The sequence below is a fragment of the Nansenia antarctica genome (assembly GCF_963989245.1).
Source record: "Nansenia antarctica genome assembly, chromosome: 15".
Taxonomy (NCBI): Eukaryota; Metazoa; Chordata; class Actinopteri; order Argentiniformes; family Microstomatidae; genus Nansenia; species Nansenia antarctica.
In genome coordinates, this window is record NC_137685.1 from 2,005,656 (window position 1) to 2,030,655 (window position 25,000).

The 25,000-nt window shown below is 47.3% G+C and overlaps 1 protein-coding gene across 2 annotated transcripts in view; it reads right to left on the bottom strand.

Annotated features, from left to right (window-relative positions):
• Positions 1-25,000, bottom strand: part of LOC308170775 (arf-GAP with coiled-coil, ANK repeat and PH domain-containing protein 3-like) — a gene marked incomplete at its 5' end in the record, with an annotated part of 88,411 nt that overhangs the window by 39,792 nt on the left and 23,619 nt on the right. For both annotated transcript variants that reach the window (XM_080545614.1, XM_080545613.1), the window contains one exon: positions 10,973-11,030. In XM_080545614.1, the coding sequence (XP_080401740.1) occupies positions 10,973-11,030 (58 nt within the window). The remainder of the gene's footprint in view (positions 1-10,972; positions 11,031-25,000) is intronic.

Here is a 25,000-nt window from a genome sequence, read left to right on the forward strand (position 1 = left end):
ATGGTATGACATTGCACATCACGCTACCATTTGCACTTTACTGTATAGATGCTGTAAATACTGCTACTTATCACTGCAATATAATTGCTATTTGTTGCACTTCTGGTTAGATGCACAATCATTTCGTTGCATTGTCTTGTACTGTGTAATGACAATAAAGTGAATCTAATCTAATCTAATCTAAGAGAGACGTGTGCATCATGTTAGCAGCACAGCCCAGGTGCAGGGCTGCTCTCAGCTGCGTGGTAGCAGCGTAGCATCACAGTCTTAATCACCATGTTCAATGGCAACCACTACTTTCCCACTTTACTTGTAATAAGAGAACTTACAGAGAGGCACACTGTGATTATCTCTCCCCTGACGCAGCTGTGTTTGTGTGTGTGCACGTGTGCGTGTGTGTGTGTGAGTGGTTGTGTGTGTGTGAGTGTGTGCACGCACACGTGCCTGTGTGTTCCTGCAGTAAGCCTTCAATTATCACCCACGGCGAAGGAGTGTCATCGCAGTTTATTGGTGGATTCCAGAGCAACAACTATGACATCACTAATGACATCACTGACCAGATGGGACAGGACACAAACTGCAAGGGGCCGGGAGAGAAAGAGTCTGCATCTACTATATACGTATATATATATATATATATATCTACTATATATGTATGACATCTACTACGTATAACATCTACTATATACAGTTAGGTCTGTATATATTTGGTCACAGACATCATTTTTGTTATTTTAGCTGTTTAACCAAAACATCTTCAAGTTACAGTTATATAATGAATATGGGCTTAAAGTGCAGACTCTTAGCATTAGGGTAAGGGTATTCACATGCAAATCGAAAGAAGGGTTTAGGAATTACAGCTCTTTAATATGGAGCTCCCTCTTTTCCAAGGGACCAAAAGTAATTGGACAATTGACTCGAAAGCTGTCAGTGTGTGGTGGCATACAGAGCCAAAATTATGGAAATTGTGTCACTCTCCAAATAACTCCGGACCTAACTGTACGTATGACATGTAAGCAAAGCAAATTGTGTGTGTGTGTGCACGGACTCAAGGATTGAGAGACACATGTGTCACACGTGTCTGTAGCATGTACTGTACTTGTGTGTTTGTATGCGCAATGCACTCTGATGATGATGTGTGTGTGTGAGTGTGTGTGTGTGTGTGTGTGTGTGTGTACTCATACATGTGTGTGTGTGTGTATGTTTATGTATGACACTGATATGAATGCACCCTGATGATTATGTGTATGTGTGTGTGTGTGTGTGAGTGTGTGTGTGTGTGTGTGTGCGCTCATACATGTGTGTGTGTGTGTGTGTATGTTTATGTATGACACTGATATGAATGCACCCTGATGATGATGTGTGTGTGTGTGTGTGTGTGTGTGTGTGCGTGTGTGTGTACTCATACATGTGCATGTGTGTGTGTGTATGTTTATGTATGACACTGATATGAATGCACAGGCCAGCCTCTTCCCTACGCCGATGCTCCTTCCAGGCAGACATCCTGTCAACAGAGACATGTGTGCTGCTGTGGTAAATCTACTATAACCCCTCCCACCACGCAGCCACGCCGTGGCCAGTATATACAGTACATAGTTTACAGAGCCACATGGGTCCACACGGGGGTCACGTTGACCCGGAGCCAGCCGGAGCTGCCGCTTGCACGCATGGCTGTCGTGATTTGTCTTCTTTCATTTTAGGGCTCCCCCACCTCCTGAATCCGAATTTGAGTTGTGGAACCCCTGGGTCCACATAATAGTCATTACACCACATCTGGGTCTCACAAAACATCTCAATGTCCAGTCTCAGTGGGTTAGGGTAGGATGTTTATAAAGGGAGCGGAGAGATGGTGATGGCTCCACCTTGCCTTAGGGGAGCGTCCTCTCTGTTGCCTGCCTCCAACCATCCAGTTCCCTCGCATCTGCGTTTAATGGCTAGCTAGGAAGGGACAGGGGTTTTTGGAGGGGCAGGGGGGACCATTGTTGTGGGATATAATTGATTCTTAATAGATTTATTAGAATTTATAAAGCACAATCAATTGTCTCCAAAGAGGCCTTTTATTAAGCAAAGTTACATGAGCGCAGAGAGAAACGAGCAGACCAATAGCCCAAAAGCAGAAAAAGCCCCCAACGATGGGTAGGACTCATATTTATAGAACTGTCCTTGGTCATGAGGTCACTATACTTGGGAACCAATCATATTATACAACTCTGTGATTACACAAGTTATGGGCCCTCCTGTCCACAGTCAGAGTTATTCACTGCGCCACAGATCTTGGCCCGTCCCTTACAGGAAGGAAATGGGCCTTCCTTGAGTGCTGCTAGACTCACCAAACTGTAGAGAGACTTACATTTCTCAGTATAAATGATATAAAACCAGAACACCATCTCTGTTTGGTAGAGCCATACACGGAGGTGTCATGGCGATGGCCACAGCTGTTGTCAATCTCATCTACTTCTCATCTCATCTTCTCAAAATCTGATTCACTGGCACTTTTAGAGACTCCAAAAACACCTGCCTAAGGACCCCCTGTAGACCCCCAACAGAGCCAATCACACTGATGGTGACACTTTGGAGGCCACACATGGACGGGGGGTTCAAAGTTTAAAGGTCACCAACCATAACCCCAGGGGGGCAGAGAGAGTGCAGCAGGACAGATGGGACAGAGGCATTGCTGCCATTTCAAAGTGTCTTCTCGTGAGTTTAGAATGATAAGGTTCTATCTCCGTTTAGAATGATAAGGTTCTATCTCCGTTTAGGGCAGTTCAGAGATATTGAGCGTCGACGTTTTTACATTCCATTATGTTTTGTGAGATGGAACCTTTGTATTTTATAAATTACTAACTCAAAAATGTAAACATTTTAAAAAATAACACCACACAGGCATTAATAAACACCTAATGGATCAGATTATGTAAAAAAACTAAATTTTGACCAAAAATGGAGATAGAACCTTATAATTCTAACGTCACGTTCTGGCTCGTCATTACAGCAACAGCAGACGAGGGTGAGCTGCCTGCGGTCTCACTCCCTACTCTCTTGAATTAATTATGACATGAAATCAATTTGAATCTGGATGGATCTCTCATTAATCATAAAAACAAACAGGCTTAATAATATTAAGGGAGAGCTAGTGTGTCGTGCAGGGCTGGATACTGCAGTGTGTGTTGGGTTATGTGTGTGTGTGTGTGTGTGTGTGTGTGTGTGTGTGTGTGTGTGTGTGTGTGAGGCTCTTCTGTCGCACACTAGCTACCACGGTCTGTCGTCTCTGTTGTTGGTGGTTATACCCTGAACATGGTTAGAGTGTTACTGTGAAAAGAAAGAGAGAGAGAGAAAGAAAGAAAAGAAGACAACGAGAACGACAAACAAAGAGAGAGAAGAAGACGAGAGAGGAGAAGAACGAGAGAGGACAAACTGAAGTAGACAGAGGACGATGCTGTTCACTAGTCTCCCCTTAACACTCTGGAACTCTCTGTCTGTCTCCTAACACTCTGGAACTCTCTGTCTGTCTCCTAACATTCTGGAACTCTCTGTCTGTCTCCTAACATTCTGGAACTCTCTGTCTGTCTCCTAACACTCTGGAACTCTCTGTCTGTCTCCTAACATTCTGGAACTCTCTGTCTGTCTCCTAACATTCTGGAACTCTCTGTCTGTCTCCTAACATTCTGGAACTCTCTGTCTGTCTCCTAACATTCTGGAACTCTCTGTCTGTCTCCTAACACTCTGGAACTCTCTGTCTGTCTCCTAACACTCTGGAACTCTCTGTCTGTCTCCTAACACTCTGGAACTCTCTGTCTGTCTCCTAACACTCTGGAACTCTCTGTCTGTCTCCTAACATTCTGGAACTCTCTGTCTGTCACCTAACATTCTGGAACTCTGTCTGTCTCCTAACACTCTGGAACTCTCTGTCTGTCTCCTAACATTCTGGAACTCTCTGTCTGTCTCCTAACACTCTGGAACTCTCTGTCTGTCTCCTAACACTCTGGAACTCTCTGTATGTCTCCTAACACTCTGGAACTCTCTGTCTGTCTCCTAACACTCTGGAACTCTCTGCCACCTAATGTCTCCCCTTAAAGATGACCTCATCCCCTAATGTTGTTCTGCTAGCCTAGTCTATTAGCTTAACTCTGCCAGACAGCCCAGGCCCACCCCTAAGGCCTTCAGAGGCCCACCCAGATTACATTAGAGACAGCCGTCGACCTCTTAACCTGCATGGCTATGCTTCCAAAAGCAATTAAACCAGCTAAGGCTATGGCTAACGATTAGATTAGCGTAGCATCCCCTGACATTGCTGCGTATACGGTAGTAGCAGCTATGGCTAACGATTAGAGGAGCATCTTTCACATTGCGTCATGCAATCTAACAGGATTAGCATGTTAGCGCAGTAAACATCCCAGGGTATGTATGTACAGTTCACAACTCGTGAGCTTAGAATTCTAAGTGTGACGGTCGGGATTATTACCGCCGCCTTGTAGGGGTTACAAAGTACTTAGTCTGGGGAGGACTGAGTGGGACAGGATCTAGGTCCCCCACACCCAATACCTATGGCCTCAATGTTCAGGTGAGTGAGCAAGTTGTTTCCTGTTTAGTAGGTGGCCGTGAAAAGTGTGTGCAGTGTGTGCGAGGTAAGTGCCGAACTGACCTGACACTACCCCCTACTTTACCTAGGTCTATCTAAACAGGTGAGGCGCCCCTACCCCCAGGTAAGTAAATGAAATGGGAAATTACACAGAGCTTATGGAAACATATTCAAACACAAAACGGTTAACTTTGGGTCAAGAAATTCAATATGGTATGGTTTCATTAATACACTGGTCACTAGCAAGAAATCACATGAAAGGCAAATCAATGCATACAATACATCTGTTCTAATTCACCATCCAACCCTGAATGCTTGAAATGTACACTTAATAAACCATACCCTTTAAATGCAACATCATCAACTTAACTGAATGCAGATAAACTCAAAACAGGCATTTCACTCTTACTTTCACATTGACATGTAACACATCTCAGTCTATTGAGCAGTCCTTTTCCTCCAGTGTGGGCTTGTGTATGCGTGTGGGTGCGTGTGTGTGTGTGTGTGTGTGTGCGTGTGTGTGTGTGTGTGCGCGTGCGAGCGTTAGTCCGTTCAGTTCAGTTCTGTTCGTCTGCGCACGGTATGCGTGGTTGGCCAGTGCTAATGGCAAGGTGTAGTGCAGAGATTACCCATCCAGCAGAGATCGCACGTCAAGAGTGTCTGATGGCTGGCAGGGTAAACTCCGAGAAACCTTGCTGAACCCACGCCTCACTGGCGCACGCTTCTCCTCTGTCCAGGACAATGAACACCAACCACGTGTAGCTCCTTTTTCTCGCAGTTCACACACGGGGTGGGGGAGGGGTGAGCTGGCTCACGCTTCACCTCTCGATACCGACGACGTTCAGGCCGGCTCCTCCCAAACAAAACACTCGCTGATCAACGTATCCCGTACTTTGTATGACCACTCGTCAATATCTTCTTATCAAAACGATGTACTTGCAAAGAGCCCACACCGCTACCGCTCCGACCACGTTGCTCGTTCCAACTCACTGCTCCTCTCTCAAGCACACCTGCGCGTTCACACCTGCGCGTTCATGTGAGCTCGTCTTAAAGGCGCAGCATATAATTGTACCCGCTACATTCCCCCCTGCGAAACCCTGCCATGCCATCCAACATCCAAATGACGATGCGACCTCAGTAAAAGAAGAAATAAAAATACAACATGTCACTCCATACGACAGTACCCACAGGTAGGTTCACAACACAGGTAACATTTCAACCAGTACATAAGGATGCCTCAGAAGAGCTGAAAACAATAAAACACGGCATCATAACACTTTTCATTCCTCAATACCTAAAAACATGGACATGCATGAAGGTAAGTATAAAACATTTGCAATTGCACAAATTATTTCAAAACATAATCACTCCTGAATCTACAGGGAACTCTACCCCTGGTCTGTCTTTGAGACCGTCTGGGTTCAGCCATACTCTCACTTTCACTCCCTGCATCTGACCCACCCATAGTTCCCAGCTCCTCAACTACTTCTCTAATACCCAGGCCTGTGTTTGTGTGGGGCATGTGTGTAGTGGCAGGGATGCATATGAAGTCAGGGCAGCCTGTGTCAATGTCAGGGTCTGTGTCCTTACTGAACGGGTGCCTCTCCGTAGGCGAGGCGAGCCCTCTCCGTAGGCGAGGCGAACCCTCTCCGTAGGCGAGGCGAGCCCTCTCCGTAGGCGAGGCGAGCCCTCTCCGTAGGCGAGGCGAACCCTCTCCGTAGGCGAGGCGAGCCCTCTCCGTAGGCGAGGCGAGCCCTCTCCGTAGGCGAGGCGAACCCTCTCCGTAGGCGAGGCGAGCCCTCTCCGTAGGCGAGGCGAGCCCTCTCCGTAGGCGAGGCAAACCCTCTCCGTAGGCGAGGCGAGCCCTCTCCGTAGGCGAGGCGAGCCCTCTCCGTAGACGAGGCGAGCCCTCTCCGTAGGCGAGGCGAGCCCTCTCCGTAGGCGAGGCGAACCCTCTCCGTAGGCGAGGCGAGCCCTCTCCGTAGGCGAGGCGAGCCCTCTCCGTAGGCGAGGCGAACCTTCTCCGTAGGCGAGGCGAGCCCTCTCCGTAGGCGAGGCGAGCCCTCTCCGTAGGCGAGGCGAACCCTCTCCGTGGACGAGGCGAGCCCTCTCCGTAGGCGAGGCGAGCCCTCTCCGTAGGCGAGGCGAACCCTCTCCGTAGGCGAGGCGAGCCCTCTCCGTAGACGAGGCGAGCCCTCTCCGTAGACGAGGCGAGCCCTCTCCGTAGGCGAGGCGAGCCCTCTCCGTAGGCGAGGCAAACCCTCTCCGTAGGCGAGGCGAGGCGAGCCCTCTCCGTAGGCGAGGCGAGCCCTCTCCGTAGTTGAGGCGAACCCTCTCCGTAGGCGAGGCGAGCCCTCTCCGCAGGCGAGGCGAGCCCTCTCTGTAGTCGAGGCGAACCCTCCAGGATGCGCTCGCTGAGTGGGGGAATGATGACTGTCTCTCTGCCTGCCACTTTAACATATCCTATTCGGTCACTCTGTCCGAGGGACCCTGCCTCTTTTCTGATGTTCGCTATCACCCTGTGGACCTTAGCCTCTGTTTCCCGATACTTATTCATCTTCTTCATGCCGTCCGTGGCAACGAAAAGATCCTTCAGTTCACTTAGAACATTCATTCCCAGGATACCTGGGAGGCCTCTCATCTCTTCCACATCTGGGCTTTCATCTTTAAGGACAAAGACACACTTCCTGCCAACGGTCTTCCCCATGCACTCTACCTCCGCCTCCAGGCATCCAAGGACGGGAATTTCGAGGCCATTGGCAGCGGCGAGCTGGACCAAGTTGGCTGAGGACAACGCCGACTTCCCAAAGTACTCTCTGAAGTAAGATTCCCGGATTGTGGTCACCTCTGAGCCTGTGTCCAACAGGCAGTCAGTCTTCACGCCTGCTATCTTCACTTCAACGACCAAGCAGTTTCCAAAGGCACTTACACTTGAGGCTTGAGAAGTGTTACAGGGCTGCCTTGCCAGGTGACTTCTAATTGCAGGGGTACCTGGACTCTGGCGCATCGCCCCTCCGGGGTCGTTTCCTGCAGGCCCAGATGGCCCATCCCTTCTGAGTGGAGGACGTGCTATGCCCATAGCTCCCCTGTTCAGAGGACAGTGTCTGCTGATATGTCCTGGCTCATTGCACGTGTAGCAGATGAACTGCCCATCTTCGTTTTTCAAAGGGGGGCTTCTTGCCTTCTCGCCTTTCCCTTGTGTCATGCCAGTGCCACTGTGGCCCATCATCTGGAACAGTTCATCTTGACGGATGGCTAACTTTTGTATTGCTTCATACAACATCTCCATTGTCAACTGCGAAGCAGGTTCGTCGGTAGCCCTGGTAGCATTAATGGCACCTTTGGCACGGGAACTGCTTTGCGCACTATCAGACCCCTGAACCTCTTCCTCCTCAGACCATGAGATGGCGTCTTGCATTAGCTCAGCAAAAGTACGACTCTCATTTTCCTTCAGTCTCCTCTTGATCTCTCTTCTTAAGATATCATCTCTAAGCCCAAGAGCAAGCTGTTCTTTCAGCATTCCGTCTGAATCAGGGACACGCTTGGCATCTCTACGACAAATTCGCATTAGCTTTTCTTGAAGGTCATAGGCGTAAGAACGTATGGTCTCTCCTGCCAACTGCTTGCGGTCATAGAATTCTTTGAGCCGGGTGCCTAAAGGGACTTTGTCACCATAAGTCTTACGCAGTGCTTCAAATATGGTCTCTGCATCCTTAGCTTTGTCTGCCATATACTTGACTGTGAGTTTGGCTTCGTTTTGAAGATGCTGCTTGATGAACTCGGCTTGGTCCTCTATAGGGACCTTCATGATTTGAAGGGCAGATTTAATTGATGTGATCCATTCTTCAATATCTACATCACCTTGTTTACCACTGAAATCTGAAATCTTGCGGTCTCTGGGGATATACACAATAGATGCAGGGGGCTTTTCTTTCTGCTGATCTATGACTGCTTTAGCTAATGCCAGAGCTTCTCTATGCTCGCTTCTAGCTTGTATCAGGGCCTCGGCTTGGTCATTGAACCTCTCCATCATCCCCTCAAATTGCTTCTTAAGTTCCTCTAATTCTGCCATGGCTTTCACTTAAAAATGGTTGCTTATTCTATCCTGTTCGTGACGCCAATTGTGACGGTCGGGATTATTACCGCCGCCTTGTAGGGGTTACAAAGTACTTAGTCTGGGGAGGACTGAGTGGGACAGGATCTAGGTCCCCCACACCCAATACCTATGGCCTCAATGTTCAGGTGAGTGAGCAAGTTGTTTCCTGTTTAGTAGGTGGCCGTGAAAAGTGTGTGCAGTGTGTGCGAGGTAAGTGCCGAACTGACCTGACACTACCCCCTACTTTACCTAGGTCTATCTAAACAGGTGAGGCGCCCCTACCCCCAGGTAAGTAAATGAAATGGGAAATTACACAGAGCTTATGGAAACATATTCAAACACAAAACGGTTAACTTTGGGTCAAGAAATTCAATATGGTATGGTTTCATTAATACACTGGTCACTAGCAAGAAATCACATGAAAGGCAAATCAATGCATACAATACATCTGTTCTAATTCACCATCCAACCCTGAATGCTTGAAATGTACACTTAATAAACCATACCCTTTAAATGCAACATCATCAACTTAACTGAATGCAGATAAACTCAAAACAGGCATTTCACTCTTACTTTCACATTGACATGTAACACATCTCAGTCTATTGAGCAGTCCTTTTCCTCCAGTGTGGGCTTGTGTATGCGTGTGGGTGCGTGTGTGTGTGTGTGTGTGTGTGCGTGTGTGTGTGTGTGTGCGCGTGCGAGCGTTAGTCCGTTCAGTTCAGTTCTGTTCGTCTGCGCACGGTATGCGTGGTTGGCCAGTGCTAATGGCAAGGTGTAGTGCAGAGATTACCCATCCAGCAGAGATCGCACGTCAAGAGTGTCTGATGGCTGGCAGGGTAAACTCCGAGAAACCTTGCTGAACCCACGCCTCACTGGCGCACGCTTCTCCTCTGTCCAGGACAATGAACACCAACCACGTGTAGCTCCTTTTTCTCGCAGTTCACACACGGGGTGGGGGAGGGGTGAGCTGGCTCACGCTTCACCTCTCGATACCGACGACGTTCAGGCCGGCTCCTCCCAAACAAAACACTCGCTGATCAACGTATCCCGTACTTTGTATGACCACTCGTCAATATCTTCTTATCAAAACGATGTACTTGCAAAGAGCCCACACCGCTACCGCTCCGACCACGTTGCTCGTTCCAACTCACTGCTCCTCTCTCAAGCACACCTGCGCGTTCACACCTGCGCGTTCATGTGAGCTCGTCTTAAAGGCGCAGCATATAATTGTACCCGCTACATAAGGTTCTATCTCCGTTTAGAATGATAAGGTTCTATCTCCGTTTAGGGCAGTTCAGAGATATTGAGCGTCAAAGTTTTTACATTCCATTATGTTTTGTGAGATGGAACCTTTATGAATTACTAACTCAAAAATGTCAACATTTTAAAAATAACACCACACAGGCATTAATAAACACCTAATGGATCAGATTATGTAAAAAACACAAAAATGGAGATAGAACCTTATAATTCTAACCTCAGGAACTGTAGTTCTGTGTGACGCTTTTAAACCGGGGCTGTATAATGCTGCCTCTGTGAGGATGAACGCAATCAGTGTTTGCTCAGCGTGAGTAAGAGTGTGAGCATGATGTCTGCTGTGCTGTACCAGTCATTAACCTCACTGTGTGTGTGTGTGTGTGTGTGTGAGTGTGTGTGTGAGAGTGTGTGTGTGTGTGCGTGAGTGTGTGTGTGAGTGTGTGTGTGAGAGTGTGTGTGTGTGTGTGTGTGTGAGAGTGTGAGTGAGTGTGTGTGTGTGTGTGTGTGTGTGTGTGAGAGAGTGTGTGTGTGTGTGTGTGTGTGTGTGCGTGCGTGCGTGCGTGCGTGTGAGTGTGCGTGCGTGCCTGTGTGTGTGTGTGAGTGTGAGTGTGTGTCTGAGTGTGTGTGTGTGTGTGTGCGTGTGTGTGTGTGTGTGCGTGTGTGCGTGTGTGTGTGTGTGTGTGTGTGTGTGTGTGTGTGTGTGTGTGTGCGTGTGCGTGTGTGCTCCACTGCACGTCACAACCACTTGCAATGCTGCTGGAGAGAGAGAGAGAGAGAGTAGGACACCAAGCCAGATGTGGCTTTTGTTTTATTCACAAGCAACGTTTCTGCCACTGGCGACGCATAACGTAAATGCTATAAATAGAACTGGTCCACACACACCCTCTGTGGGTTATTTATTTGCATCGAAAAGAGTCGTGTAAGATATGGGTTGGTGGTGTGACACAAAATGGCTGAATTGGGGTGACACAAAACACAGAGGACAAGGGGATTTAAGACGTCATTTGAGACGGCAGGGACGTTCCGCTTGTACATACCTTATCTAGTTTAGCTTCGATCTCCACCACGTCCGTCTCGACCTCGTCGATGCCCGCCCTGCGGGAACACAAACCAGAATACACAGTCAGTCCCAGCGATACACAGATCTACTATCACTGACAACAATACGGATCTGCACAAACAGCTAGCATCAGTAATAGAGGTTCATGTTTTGGATGGGATCGCCTACTTGTCATCGCCATGATGATGAATAATATTTGGTTTACCCCTCAACATGTTTGTGATTTTAATGGTTTTGGGGGAAAGAGGAGGAAGAGAAGGAGGAGGAGAAGGCAATGTGTTTGGATTTTCCTAGTTTTTGAGGGGGGGGGAAGAGAAGGAGGTATATAGAGAAGGGTGAGAGAAGAGAGGACACCCACATGTTAAAACATCCGTTTTGACACCCTGTTAAATATTATATTATTTCATGTGAAAAGCCAGAACTCCCCTTCGTGTCTCTTAATGGTGTAATTCTTTAGTGTCGTCTGAGGTGGGATTGACCTCACAGCAGCCAAGGCACGTCTCCACGGTAAACACATGATCATTAAGCCATTAGACTGACAGAGACATATCTTATGAAGATTAGAGGAACGGCTAGTCTGAACAGATCAATGAAAGAGGAAAGCAGAGCAATGAATCTTGCTGCAGTATTCATGAGATAAGCAGCACACACTATCTAAGTTGGCATGTGTTTGTGTCTTACCTCCCCCCCCTGCTCGACTGCCTCTACGTCCCTCAGCTGTCTGTCTGACTGACTTTGTTGTGTGTGTGTGTGTGTGTGTGTGTGTGTGTGTGTGTGAATGATTAGGGGGTGGGGCAGACAGAGGATGCATGAATGCCCCCATAATGTCATGGTAACCCACTACAGGATATGTGGGCTTCAAGTGTTTCCTCAACACTCATGCGCACACACACACACACACACACACACACACACACACACACACACACACACACACACACACACGTGAGAGATCGCAAAATAACAAAATGTCTCTAGAACGCACATCGTTCATCGAAAAGATGACGACCTCACAATCGCGGTGCTAAGCCCTGGAATAACCCGGAACAACCCACACCAGTCTGCTGTCCTCCCCAAAAAATGTAATCCAAACTTTCAGTCAAGAAGCTTTTTAATGGAGGCAGTGTCTTTCAGAAGCCATAACAGCTTCCATCCCAAACAGCATGTTCTCCTGTAGAGTACAGACCAGCCTAACCCCTCCTCCTCCATGGTGTGTAGGGTCACTAAGGGGTCAGAGGTCATGAGCCTGCAATGTCAGTCAGCAGGTTCTGGTCCTACACCTGCGCCAGGGCCACATTCCCAGAATTCCTCTGTTCCACTGAAGTGCCTACATGCACGACAAGATGGACATAAACAGATGTATCTATCCCCCCTCCTTTACTCTTTCCTTCTCTTCTCTACGCCTCCTCAAGACCTCCCATACTGTAACTGACCCCACACTATTGTGACTAATAATTGGCAGAATGTGTGGTCAACAGATAAGTAAGTGAGGTCAGAGACAGTACACATGTCATTGAAAGGATAGGTTTAGAAGAAGGTTTTTCCTTCTATCAATGGCCCCGGGCCTGAGCTGGATTACTCTTCCTGCTACGACTGGTGGATTGATGATTCACTTGCTTAGTCAAAATGTATTGATTGTAAGTCGCTTTGGAATAAGGCGTCTGCTAAATGCCAAAAATGTAAATGTAAAAAAAATACCACAGGAAAATACCATATATGTCATATATATTTTGATAGACAACTGTAAGTAAGTATTTGTATAGCACCTTTCCCAGACCAAGGGTCACAAAGTGCTTTACATAGTAGAGAACATAATAAAGAAGAAACATAGTAAAACATAATAAAAGAGCGAAAGTCATAGCAGGTTAAAATAACAAACAAGTGGAAATAAGAACAAGTAACAGACAACAGGTGTACAACAACATCAACAGGACACAGAAAGACAGGCTTTTGGGGTTATCCAAAAGCCTGTCTATACAAGACAGTCTTTAGCTGTTTTTTAAAAGCCTCGACCGAGCCAGCTGATCTAAGATCCAAGGGCAGAGCATTCCAGAGCCTGGGAGCCACGGTTTGGAATGCTCCATCACCCTGGGTCTTCAGTCTGGCACGGGGGACAACCAACACCCTCTGGTCAGAGGACCTGAGAGACCTACTGGGGCTGTAAGGACACAGGAGGTCACAGATGTAGGCAGGTGCCTGACCATGGAGGGCTCTGTAGGTGATGACCAGCACCTTGACATTCATTCTATATTTGATGGCGAGCCGATGTAGGGATGCTAAGATGGGGGTGATATGACATGACTTTCTGGACCTGGTCAACAGCCTTGCAGCTGCATGTTGGACCATTTGTAACCGGCCCAGGGTGGAAGCGTTGAGGCAGGTGAACAGGGAATTACAGTAGTCTAATCAGGATGATACGAAAGCGTGAATGATAATTTCCAACTCACACACACATGTGTTTTTTACTAGCATGTTCTGTCTGTTGCATTAGCTCAGTGTCGAGAGCGAATGAGAGTGTTTGGGTGTGTGTGTGTGTGTGTGTGTGTGTGTGTGTCCATGGATGTGTGTGTGTTCATCGCGTTTATCCTGGCATATCCAGTTCCCTTCAGGTCAATATGTCAGAGCCGAGTATATGGATGTGTGTGTGTGTGTGTGTGTGTGTGTGTGAGTGTGTCCTATTGATCCCCTCTGGCTCAATGTGTCAGAGCTAAGTGCAGCAGAGAGATATGGGATTAGAGTGAAATGGCGCAAGATCCACTCCCAAGGAGGATTCTGGGTAACGCTTCACTACAGAATGCCTTCATAAAAATGTAAATTCAAAGTGTGTGTGGTAATATAGGATGTCAGAGAGGTTCCCTTGCTTGTGCGTGTGTGTTTGTAGTAATACAAAGTGCTTTGAGTTGCATTTCATGTACGAAAGGCGCTATATAAATAAAGCTTTACTTACTTACTTACTTACTTACTTACTTTTACATTTTAACCATTGAGCAGAAACCTTTATCCAAAGTGATTTACAATTAGAGATTACAGGAACAGTGAACAGTCTCCCTGGAGTCATTTAGGACTAAGTGCTTTACTCACGTCACACTCATGGTGGTGATTTGAACTCATGACCTTCTGATCACCAGTCCAAATCACTGTCCGCTAGGCTAGGCTACCCTATATGCTGTGGTGTAGTCTAGGTGATACGCAGGACTACGCCGTATACCCACTAGGAAAGGCCAAGGATTTCCATATACCCACTTAAAAATGTGTGAGGATACGTAACGGCGTTTTGTGACAGAACTTTCACTTTCAAAAAAATGTAAAGACATTTTTTCTTGAAAATTATTTCAATAAACTTCACCCCGTCTGTGTTACGAAGCACTTGAGTTTTGGACCATTGGGACTGACTATAGCGTCATATACCATCAACGGGGGGAGATGCGACATGAAATATGTCAAAATGCAGCACTATCATGCACAGATCAGCCTTATAACATTTAATGTTAGATAGATAACGTTAGACAGAGAGCGCAGATTTATTTTTATGGCGTTCCGAAATGAACGATATGAGGCTGGGAGGGAAAAATCACAGTATACCCACTAGAAAACACTAGACTACACCACTGCCTATATGATGTCCTTGTGCAGTTCTACCATGCAGCTTGGTTGAGTGAACTACAGTGTGGTGCCCCACGTGTAACTCCCTTCAGCTTCACTGACCATCCACGCTAACATGCATCTATTCATAGCCCCATGCGTGTGTGTACTCGAGCGCAAACATGGCGTGGCTATCCCCTCTCATCTCTTCAAAAAGAGTGCCAAGACACACACACACACACACACACACACACACACACACGCACACACTCACACACACACACACACACACACACACACACACACACACACGTGGCTTTCTCCTCTCATCTCCTCACACACTCCAATTCACAGCACCCCACTGCTACCACGTTAACTAGAACACTACTTTACATTGTTACCTAGTGAACTACAACACTACTTTACATTGTTAGCAGGCTCACAAAACAAGCGCTGTTAGTTGACTAGTGAGTGTGTCGTTGGTTTTCAACAACGCAGAAACGGATTCACATTTTTCCGAAAGAAAAAAGTCTGAACGTTAAATCGGATGCCGACATGCGGACCAAAACACTAGACCGTGTCACATGTTCATTCCTCACTCACATGTCTTCCAGGCCAGGACTGACAAACACTATTAACCTCAGAGAGACAGAGAGCCCAGATAAAGGCCTACGTATACTATTCACTGCTTTGGGGCGGCTGTGTCTCAGGAGGTAGAGCCGCCGTCTAATGATCACAAGGTCGGCAGATCGGCGGTTCGAGCCCCGGCTGGCCACATGTCGAAGTGTCCTTGGACACTGAACCCCAAATTGCTCCCAGTGAGCGGGCCGGCGCCTTGCATGGTAGCTTGCCGCCATTGGTGTGTGAATGTGTGTGTGAATGGGTGAATGAGAGGCCGTTGTAAAGCGCTTTGGATAAAGGCGCTATATAAGTGCAGTCCATTTGTTGGATCAATATCTACCATAGGTCAGCGGACAGCCCCATTACCGTGGCACATGGATGACCTTACCACCATTGTCCTCTCGTTTATAACTCCAGGCCATGCCGATGCTAATGTCTGGCTGTGTGTTTCTGTTGGTTTTGGATACGAGGTTAGAACATACAGAGGAGACAGTAAGGATGGAGAGAGAGGGGAGTGAGGTAGCCTTTGACGAGGTGTGTGATGTGAGAGACCACACACACTCACACACACACACACACACACACACACACACAGACACACACACACACACACACACACACACTGTAGCTGTTAGACAGCTAAAGTTAACAGAGGAAATTAAATGAGCTGAGCACGTTGAACAGTTTGCTAATCTATATCCTAGGTCCTAGGAGGTCAGCTAGGATTTGGCACTAACTGAAATAGCATTAGGCTAACAACAGGGTATTAAAAATGGATGAAACAACCTTGTTAAGTCAGAAGGGTCATCAGGGGGTCATAAGGCTAGTGTGTGTGTGTGTGTGTGTGTGTGTGTGTGTGTACACACTGTAATCATCATTTGGTGTGAATAACATCCTGTGTGTAGCATAACTGGTTGTTGGCTCAGCACTACTGTAACTGACTGTTTCCATAATGTCAAAATGCACTGATAGTATTTATGTCCTTTAGATATTGTACATGTATGTGGACATAAATAAAGCATTTAAAATGTGTGTGTGAGTGTGTGTGTGTTTGTAGGTGTGTGGGTAATGCGTATGTGTGCGTAGGTGCGTGCGTAATGCGTATGTGTGTATGTGTGTGTGTGTGTGTGTGTATGTGTGTGTGTGTGTGTGTGTGTGTAGGTGTGTGGGTGTGTGCGTGCGTGCGTATGTGTATATGTGTGTGTGTGTGTGTATGTGTGTGTGTGTGTGTGCCTAGGTTTGTTTCTAATCCTCAGCATGATCTAATTTCATTCACCTCCTACCTCCTGTGTGTGTGACTCTGTGTTAGCTCGCGTTAAGGCTGCATGTGTGTGTGTGTGTGTGTGTGTGTGTGTGTGTGTGTGTAGTCATGTGACTGATACACTCAGCCAATGAGGAAACAGAGAGGTAACAGATGAGCAGCTGACTCAGCAACCTACACTATGAGCACTGTACTTCACGGGGCGGCTGTGTCTCAGGAGGTAGAGCCGCCGTCTAATGATCATAAGGTCGGCAGATCGGCGGTTCGAGCCCCGGCTGGCCACATGTCGAAGTGTCCTTGGGCAAGACACTGAACCCCAGAATTGCTCCCAGTGAGCGGGCCGGCCGGCGCCTTGCATGGCAGCTTGCTGCCATTGGTGTGTGAATGTGTGTGTGAATGGGTGAATGAGAGGCCGTTGTAAAGCCCTTTGGATAAAGGCATAGCTACAGTATATAAGTGTAGTCCATTTACCATTTCCTGTAGGCATCAGGTTTATGGAGGGAAAAGAAAACCCTCGAGATACAGGTGTCTCCCCATCTCACACACACACACACACACACACACACAGACAGACACAGACACAGACACACACACACACACCCACACCCCAAACCTCCACTACACAGACACACTTCAGAATTCCCCCTCACAGAATCCTAAGTAGGCATCTCCATGGCAACGATTCAGTGACCCTCATCACCATGGCAACTGCGCCCAGCATCACCCAATTCTTTGTGTACAACGCCGCTGACCAATTTGTTCTTTGTCTGATACCTGAATTTCTCTTTCTCCATTTCTCTCTCTGAAGCTACCCTCCCTACATCTCTATTTCCATCTCCTTCTCCCTTTTTCACTCTGCCCCCATTAAGTCTCCATTCTCCCCCACACTCTCCCCTACACCTCTTTGAATTCTCCTTCTCTCCCTTCTCTCTCTTCCCCCTCTACCTTCCTCCCCCTCTCTCCTTCATCAGTGGGGATCATTGGCAGGCTCTGGCTGGTGTTGGAAGCCTGTCTCTTTCTCCCTTCATCCCTACATCCTTGTAGAGGAGGAGAAAACACACGCTGACTTCTCTCTCTCTCCCTCTCTCCCTCCCTCTCTCTCTCCCTTTTAAAGGGGCTGTGCGTCAGTCTGTTGGAACGCCGCCACCTCTGACGACCGAGGGGAAATTCAGTTACAAGTTCCGAACTGCAACATACAACATCCTCCCTAACAAGACTATAACCTCCCTAACAAGACTATAACCTCCCTAACAAGACTATAACTACTCGCCCCGAAATGGATTTGCAGTATTATCAAACCAGCTGAGACGATGGTTGGAGCAAAACCAAACCTGCACACAAGTAGCCCTGTTACTTCTGGCAGGGGGACCACCAATGGAAATTAGCCTATGGCTATAATTGGGTACATTTACACTGATGATATGTGCGCATTCCATTTAAGTGTTCATTAATGTACTGTGTCCCCCTTGAACAAATAAATAAAAAATCGAATCAAATCAAATACATTAGCTGTGGCGTTTCTGCATGCACGATCGATTTGAAGAGGCAGCCACTCCCCTAGAACATCCCAGGAGAATTGTAATCAACCCTGTGTTGCCCCTCCAGTAGACACAGTCATCACACACATAGTAGACATCGTCATAACAACCTTTAAAAAGCTTGAATGTTACATATTGCACCTTTCGTGACGTTAGAATTATAAGGTTCTATCTCAATTTTTGTTCAAAATTGAGTTTTTTTTACATAATCTGATCCATTAGGTGTTTATTAATGCCTGTGTGGTGTTATTTTAAAAATGTTGACATTTTTTAGTTAGTAATTAATAAAATACAAAGGTTCCATCTCACAGAACATAATGGAATGTAAAAACTTTGACACTCAATATATCTCTGAACTGCCCTAAACGGAGATAGAACCTTATCATTCTAAGCTCACGACAGTAGACATCGTCATGACAACCTTTAAAAAGCTTGAATGTTACATGTTGCACCTTTCACACTTCATCCTCCTGTCCTAAGCCTTGAACTCTCTTTTTCTTGTCATCTAATTTACAGCTAACCCTAACCCTGTATCACTGCTTCTCTTTGTCTCTCTATCTCTCCCTCCTCCCTCTGTCCATCTCTCACTGCCTCTCCATCTCTCTGTCTGTCTCGCTCCCCTCTTTGTTTCTGCTCATCCTGTCTCCCTCCCTCCCTCCCTCCCTCCCTCTCTCCCTCCCTCTCTCCCTCCCTCCCTCCCTCCCTCCCTCCCTCCCTCCCTCCCTCCCTCACTCACTCCCTCACTCCCTCCCTCCCTCCCTCCCTCCCACCCTCCCTCCCTCCCTCCCTCCCTCCCTCCCACCCTCCCTCCCTCCCTCCAGGCTCTGAGATGAAGGCCACAGGTGCAGTATGTGTGTGTGTGTGTGTGTGTGTGTGTGTGTGTGTGTGTGTGTGTGAGAGACGAGTATGAGATCATCTGTCCTGCAGAGAGGAGAATTATGGGAGCCACCTGCACGGTCCCTAAACATCCCGATGAACCTTCAGCTGTGTGTGTGTGTGTGCGTGTGTGTGTGTGCGTGTGTGTGTGTGTGTGTGTGTGTGCGTGCGTGTGTCCACAAAGACGCAACTGTTTCTAGTAAAACAGAGCTTGTTTTCATCAGAGAAGAGAGAGAGAGTGTACAAACTGCAGCCTCAGTCCTATCCTCTGTCCTCCCTTTACAAACACACACACCCCACACACACACACCACCACTGTCCACACCAACACACACACACACACACACACACACACACACACACACACACACACACCACCACTGTCCACACCAACACACACACACACACACACACACACACACACACACACACACACACCACCACTGTCCACACCAACACACACTACCAAACACAGACGGCCACAGACAAAACCAGCTAGCGCCAAACACCAATCAACTGTGTGAGTGACCCTTTCATGACAAATAAAGAGGCCTTTAAGACTTCCCCCAAACACCCCCAAATGACAACAAACACGATACTGATCGCCTGAAAGAAACAGTTGACTGCATTAATTGATGATTGTCGATCAAACAGATAAACGAAACATCTCTCAGACAAAAAGGATCCATTCATCGCAAACTGCTTGGTGAATCTCCTTTCAGTCTCTGAACACACAGACACACACACACACACACACACACACGCACACACACACACACACACACACACACACACACTGTGATACGGTCATCTGGCAGATGCTTTGATCCACAGAGAGTGGCGACTTTAAGCTAACACGCAGATTGGAATAAGTGCCTGTGTGAGATTTGAACCCAAAACCGACATGTGAACTAGCAAGACGCTCAAAACAACTCAGCCAAAGAGTTACTTTGGGACTTTTCTGGTCCGATTGGTGGTATGGGGATTTTAGGAAGTCCTTAAATCATTCTATTGTGAATTCCTGGCTTCCTTGCGGACGGGCAGACAGGAACCATGTCGGAGCAGATGTGTCAGAGCCTAAAGCAACAACAAGGACTGCATTCCTACAGCGTTCCTCCAACCACAACTCAGGTCAAGTGGAATAGCTTTCTAGACGAGGCTGCAAACCTTTTTGGGCCAACTTTTCCTCTGCGTTTTTGGCCAGGAAAGGGGAAGGATCCGGTGAGGGAATGCTGAGGGAAAACTGTTTCTCTCTTTTCCACAGAACATCTTTCTGCTCATTCGCTGATCTTTCAGGAAAAAAACATCATCAACACGGGACGATTGTTCTCTTGTCGAGACCTTCTGAACCTCCTGATGGATACGAGTCAAGAATCTACTACCCCTCAGGACACAGAGGGAGAGAGAGGGAGAGAGAGGGAGAGGGAGAGAGGGATTATGCGTGTTCCCATGACCATGTTCCCACATGTGTCATAAAACCGAGCACTGTTTAAATCACAAGCCTGCCAGCAAGACATAACTGTGAAATACACACACACACACACACACACTCACACACACACACACACACACACACAAACGCACGCATGCACGCACGCAAACGGCTGTACCTCCCTCAGTTACCTAGCAAGTAAGTAAAGCTTTATTTATATAGCGCCTTTCGTACATGAAATGCAACTCACAGCGCTACAGCTAATGCTAAAACAAACCGACCCTCACAAAAAACATCTGTCCTTTCCGCTCCCTAAAGGGATATACTATAACACACTAGGATTGATATGATATCCTTGTATCCTCATCTACTCTAGGCTAGGAGGCGACCCGCTGTACAAGTCAGCCTGGAGGCCAGGCCCAACTCTCCCAGGGTCTAGCCTGACTGAGGGCGTGTCGAGGGAGGGTGAGGACGACCCACCAAAGAGCCACCGATCATTAGAGGGTCCGTCTCATCCCACAGATATCAGCTCAGCTCTCAAACTAGCTACCACATAATGAGGGGCTCTCGCCATCTCAAACGAGGATAGGGGGAGAAAGGGAGGGATGGAGAGAAAGCGAGAGAGAGAGAGAGTTAGAGAGAAAGATTCAGAGTCTCACTGGTGTAATAGTGGGTGTCCTATGATTTTCGACCACAGGAATGGTGTTGTCGTAGACAGTGTTTCCCACCTAAAAACCTTTCGTATCGTTCTTGTGACTCACCGAGTCAAGTCAGAAAACAACAATGCTAGCTAACCGAGTGTCTGGCCACAACCAAGGAGGGATCCATCTTTGTTTTGTACCAGTTTGCATTCCTGCCACCCCTGGTCTTTCAATCCTTCACTCGTAGGCTAGCTAGCTATGACTGCTAGTAAAAAGTATAAATGTAAATGGACTGACTTACAGTATATAGCGCCTTATTCCAAAGCGCTTCTCATTCACCCATTCACACACAAACGGCTATTTATTGGAGCGTGGTGCACGAGGGTTTGATTCCCACATGGGCCAACGTACTGAATACTGAATGAATGTCCATGTGCTAACTAACGGCCTCTCATTCACCCATTCACACACACATTCACACACCAATGGCGGCAAGCTACCATGCAAGGCACCGGCCCGTTCATTGGAGTTCATTTGGGGTTCAGTGTCTTGCCCGAGGACGCTTCGACATGTGGCCAGCCGGGGCTCGGAACACCGATATGCCAACTTTGCGATCATTAGACGGCGGCTCTGCCTCCTGCGCCACAGCCACAGATAAGTATCATCTAAGATTAAATGAAAGGGCCATTGAACCCCAGCAGAGGACTGGATCCCGCTCCCCAGCAACAGAGCAGAGACACAGACAGGATGGGACAACCTCATCCTGACCTGACCCCCCGTCCCTGTGGGGGTGCGGAACAGAAGCGAGAGCGACACACACACACGCATGGCTGGGAAACATGGGGGCAGAGGAAGCAGAGAGGCCGCAGCAGCAGCTGGCCCCGTGTCCCCAAAAACATCCTTCCCAGCGTTCTGACATCCCATTGGCTCAACGTTGGCGTGGGCCAATGGAAGACGAGGGAAGACAGGTCAGGTTCGGGATGGAATATCTCACACTCCAGTCCCCCCAACTGGAGAATGAAAGCCCACACACACAGTTCCTCTTGGCTGCTCTCCATTGAAGTTGAAGATGACATCATTGAGGTTGATGATGACACACACACACACACACACACACACACACACCTGAACACTCAATAATGGACTGCCACTCTCTGTGAGAACCTCTTGAACGAGTTGAGACTCGTGCATACAGCTGAGCATTCCGGACTGTTCCGGCACTCTTCACTGTCTTCCCAGACGGATCCCAGCGACCATCCTGAACCTGGGAACGGCTCTGTGACGTCTGACTTCCCTCTATCCCACACAAATACCTCCTCTTCTGTTTAGAACGGAGCTAAATGTTTACACCACACGTCTGTGTGTTTGCCTTTATGTGAGGGAAGACAGGGAATGGCCTGTAAGTATGATAGACTGGCCTAGATGATTCACTCAGACTGGAGAAAGAGGTAGGCCTATCAGTTGGATAGGTATTGTGTATTCAGAGACGCAGTCCAAGAAGGGCTGGCATTGTCAAAGCGATGTGAATGGTGATAGTGGTATAATGAAGAGACTAAATCGAATGCCATGACTTTGTGTCTTCAGTATGTCTTGTGTAATTGCTTACATGTTGGAATCTATAGCTCTTATAGATTCCCTAGGGGTATCATTATATTGTGATACGTTTAGCCATGCAGGCAAAATAACTAGAGTGTTTCGGTGCCTTTGTAAGAAGTCCCTAGGGACTTTATCTTACACTTTCATAATGACATTACGTGAGTTTAGAATTATAAGGTTCTATCTCCGTTTAGGGCAGTTCAGAGATATTGAGCGTCAACGTTTTTACATTCCGTTATGTTCTGTGAGATGGAACCTTTGTATTTGATTGATTACTAACTAAAAAAAATGTCAACATTGTAAAAATAACACCACACAGGCATTAATAAACACCTAATGGATCAGATTATGTAAAAAACTCAATTTTGACCAAAAATTGAGATAGATCCTTATAATTCTAACATCACGCATTGAATCACCACTCACCACCTCTCATATCTCCATAGTTATCATACCCATACTGATAGTTCTCACGATGGTTCCATTTACCATCAGCAGAGATGACATATCTATATAATTCTCAAACAGATCCTGGTTGTTCTTGTTCTCACGATGACTCCATGCGCCTCACATAACCCCACAAATATCCTAATGCTGTTAAGCCAATGAGTAATGTATCACAGTTTCTCCAAAGGCTGCCTTCAGCCTCTGTCTATGAGCGAGAAACTGAAACTAAATCATCAGTGAAAAGTGCAGCTTGTCCTCCTAGCGTCTTAGTCCTTTCCTCCAATGTCTTCAGATTACTGGATATGGAGTAAAAACAGTGCAGACATGCTACTAAATACATGGATAGGAAGTTGGCTTACGTACACAGCTTGATGTTTAGGCTTTAGCTCAGAGGGCTGGTAGATGACACAGGCTTGAGACCCAGTCAGATACGGTACAGACGTATTAGCTGGCCATAGGGTTGTCAACACTACCATGATAGCCGTGTGTGGTAGCCGTGAGCCCACCATAGTAGCATATTTTTAACCCATCCAAGCCACAGCCCACCCATACGGTGTGTGTCTGTGTGTGTGTGTGTGTGTGTGTGTCTGACAGTGTGTCTGTGTGTGTGTGTGTGTGTTAAGGATGCTCCGATCTGGATTTTTGGGGCCGATACCGATCACCGATTTTTTTCCTCAAGATCAACCGATACCGATACCGATACCGATACCGATTAAAAAAAAATACATAACTGTAGGCCTACTGACTGGATAGCCTACATATTTTTTGCTTTTTAGACAAAAGTTTTGATCCATTAGGCACCAAGCAAACGCAGACCCATTTTTATGGCATAGTAAAAGTCTGGCCTATCACCCAGTTAGGGCCTGAAGCCCAAGTCAGTCGATATGGCTGTATAAAAGACATCATAAACGTGGCCTTCATGGTTTACATACTGTTACGTCCTCCTATGTTTTCTGTTCAGTTATCTGTCTTTCCCAGGGGGAAAAAAAAGAAGAAGGAAAAAAAAAAAAAAAAAAAAAATCGGTTTTTGCGATCGGCCATTTTTGCCGATCACCGATCGAGTCATTTGGAGTGAAATCGGCCGATTTAAATCGGTGGCCGATAAATCGGAGCATCCCTAGTGTGTGTGTGTGTGTGTGTGAGTGTGTGTGTCTGACAGTGTGGTGTGTGCGTGTGTGTGTGTGTGTGTGTGTGTCTGACAGTGTGTCTGTGTGTGTGTGTGTGTGTGTGTGTGTGTGTGTGTGTGTGTGTGCGTGTGTATTGTATGTGTGTATGCGTGCATACTCTACAGGCAGGCATTCTGGGGCAGAGCCACAAGAAGAGACGTGGTTTGAATTCCGACTCCAAAGCCCTCAGATATCTGAGAGGCAGAGAAACCCCAGACCCAGACGCTCCTCTGATCTGAGAGCGCTGCAGTAGCCAGCGACAGACCTCTGAGACCGACGCACCAGGAGATGATCACACCTTAGTGGGGAAACAGTTCCCAAAAAAAACAATTCATAAGCATCTCATAAGCACCTCATAAGCCCTTCATAAGCATCTCAAGGTTCTAACGTGGGTTATCCACCACACTTGATCACACTTGAGCAGCTAACCCTGTTAGCTAGCAGCTAACACTGTTCAGTTTAGCTCAAAGTCAAAACATTGACTTCAATCACGATTCACGTTAATGAACAAGTCAATGTTAACAGCAAGAAGAGAGTGACAGAGTGCTGTTGTCCCTGAAGCTCCGTTTATTGGAGCGTGGTGCACGAGGGTTTGATTCCCACATGGGCCAATGTACTGAATACTGAATGAATGTCCATGTGCTAACTAACGGCCTCTCATTCACCCATTCACACACACATTCACACACCAATGGCAGCAAGCTGCCATGCAAGGCGCCGGCCGGCCCGCTCACTGGGAGCAATTTTGGGGTTCAGTGTCTTGCCCAAGGACACTTCGACATGTGGCCAGCTGGGGGCTCGAACCGCCGATCTGCCAACCTTGTGATCATTAGACGGCGACTCTA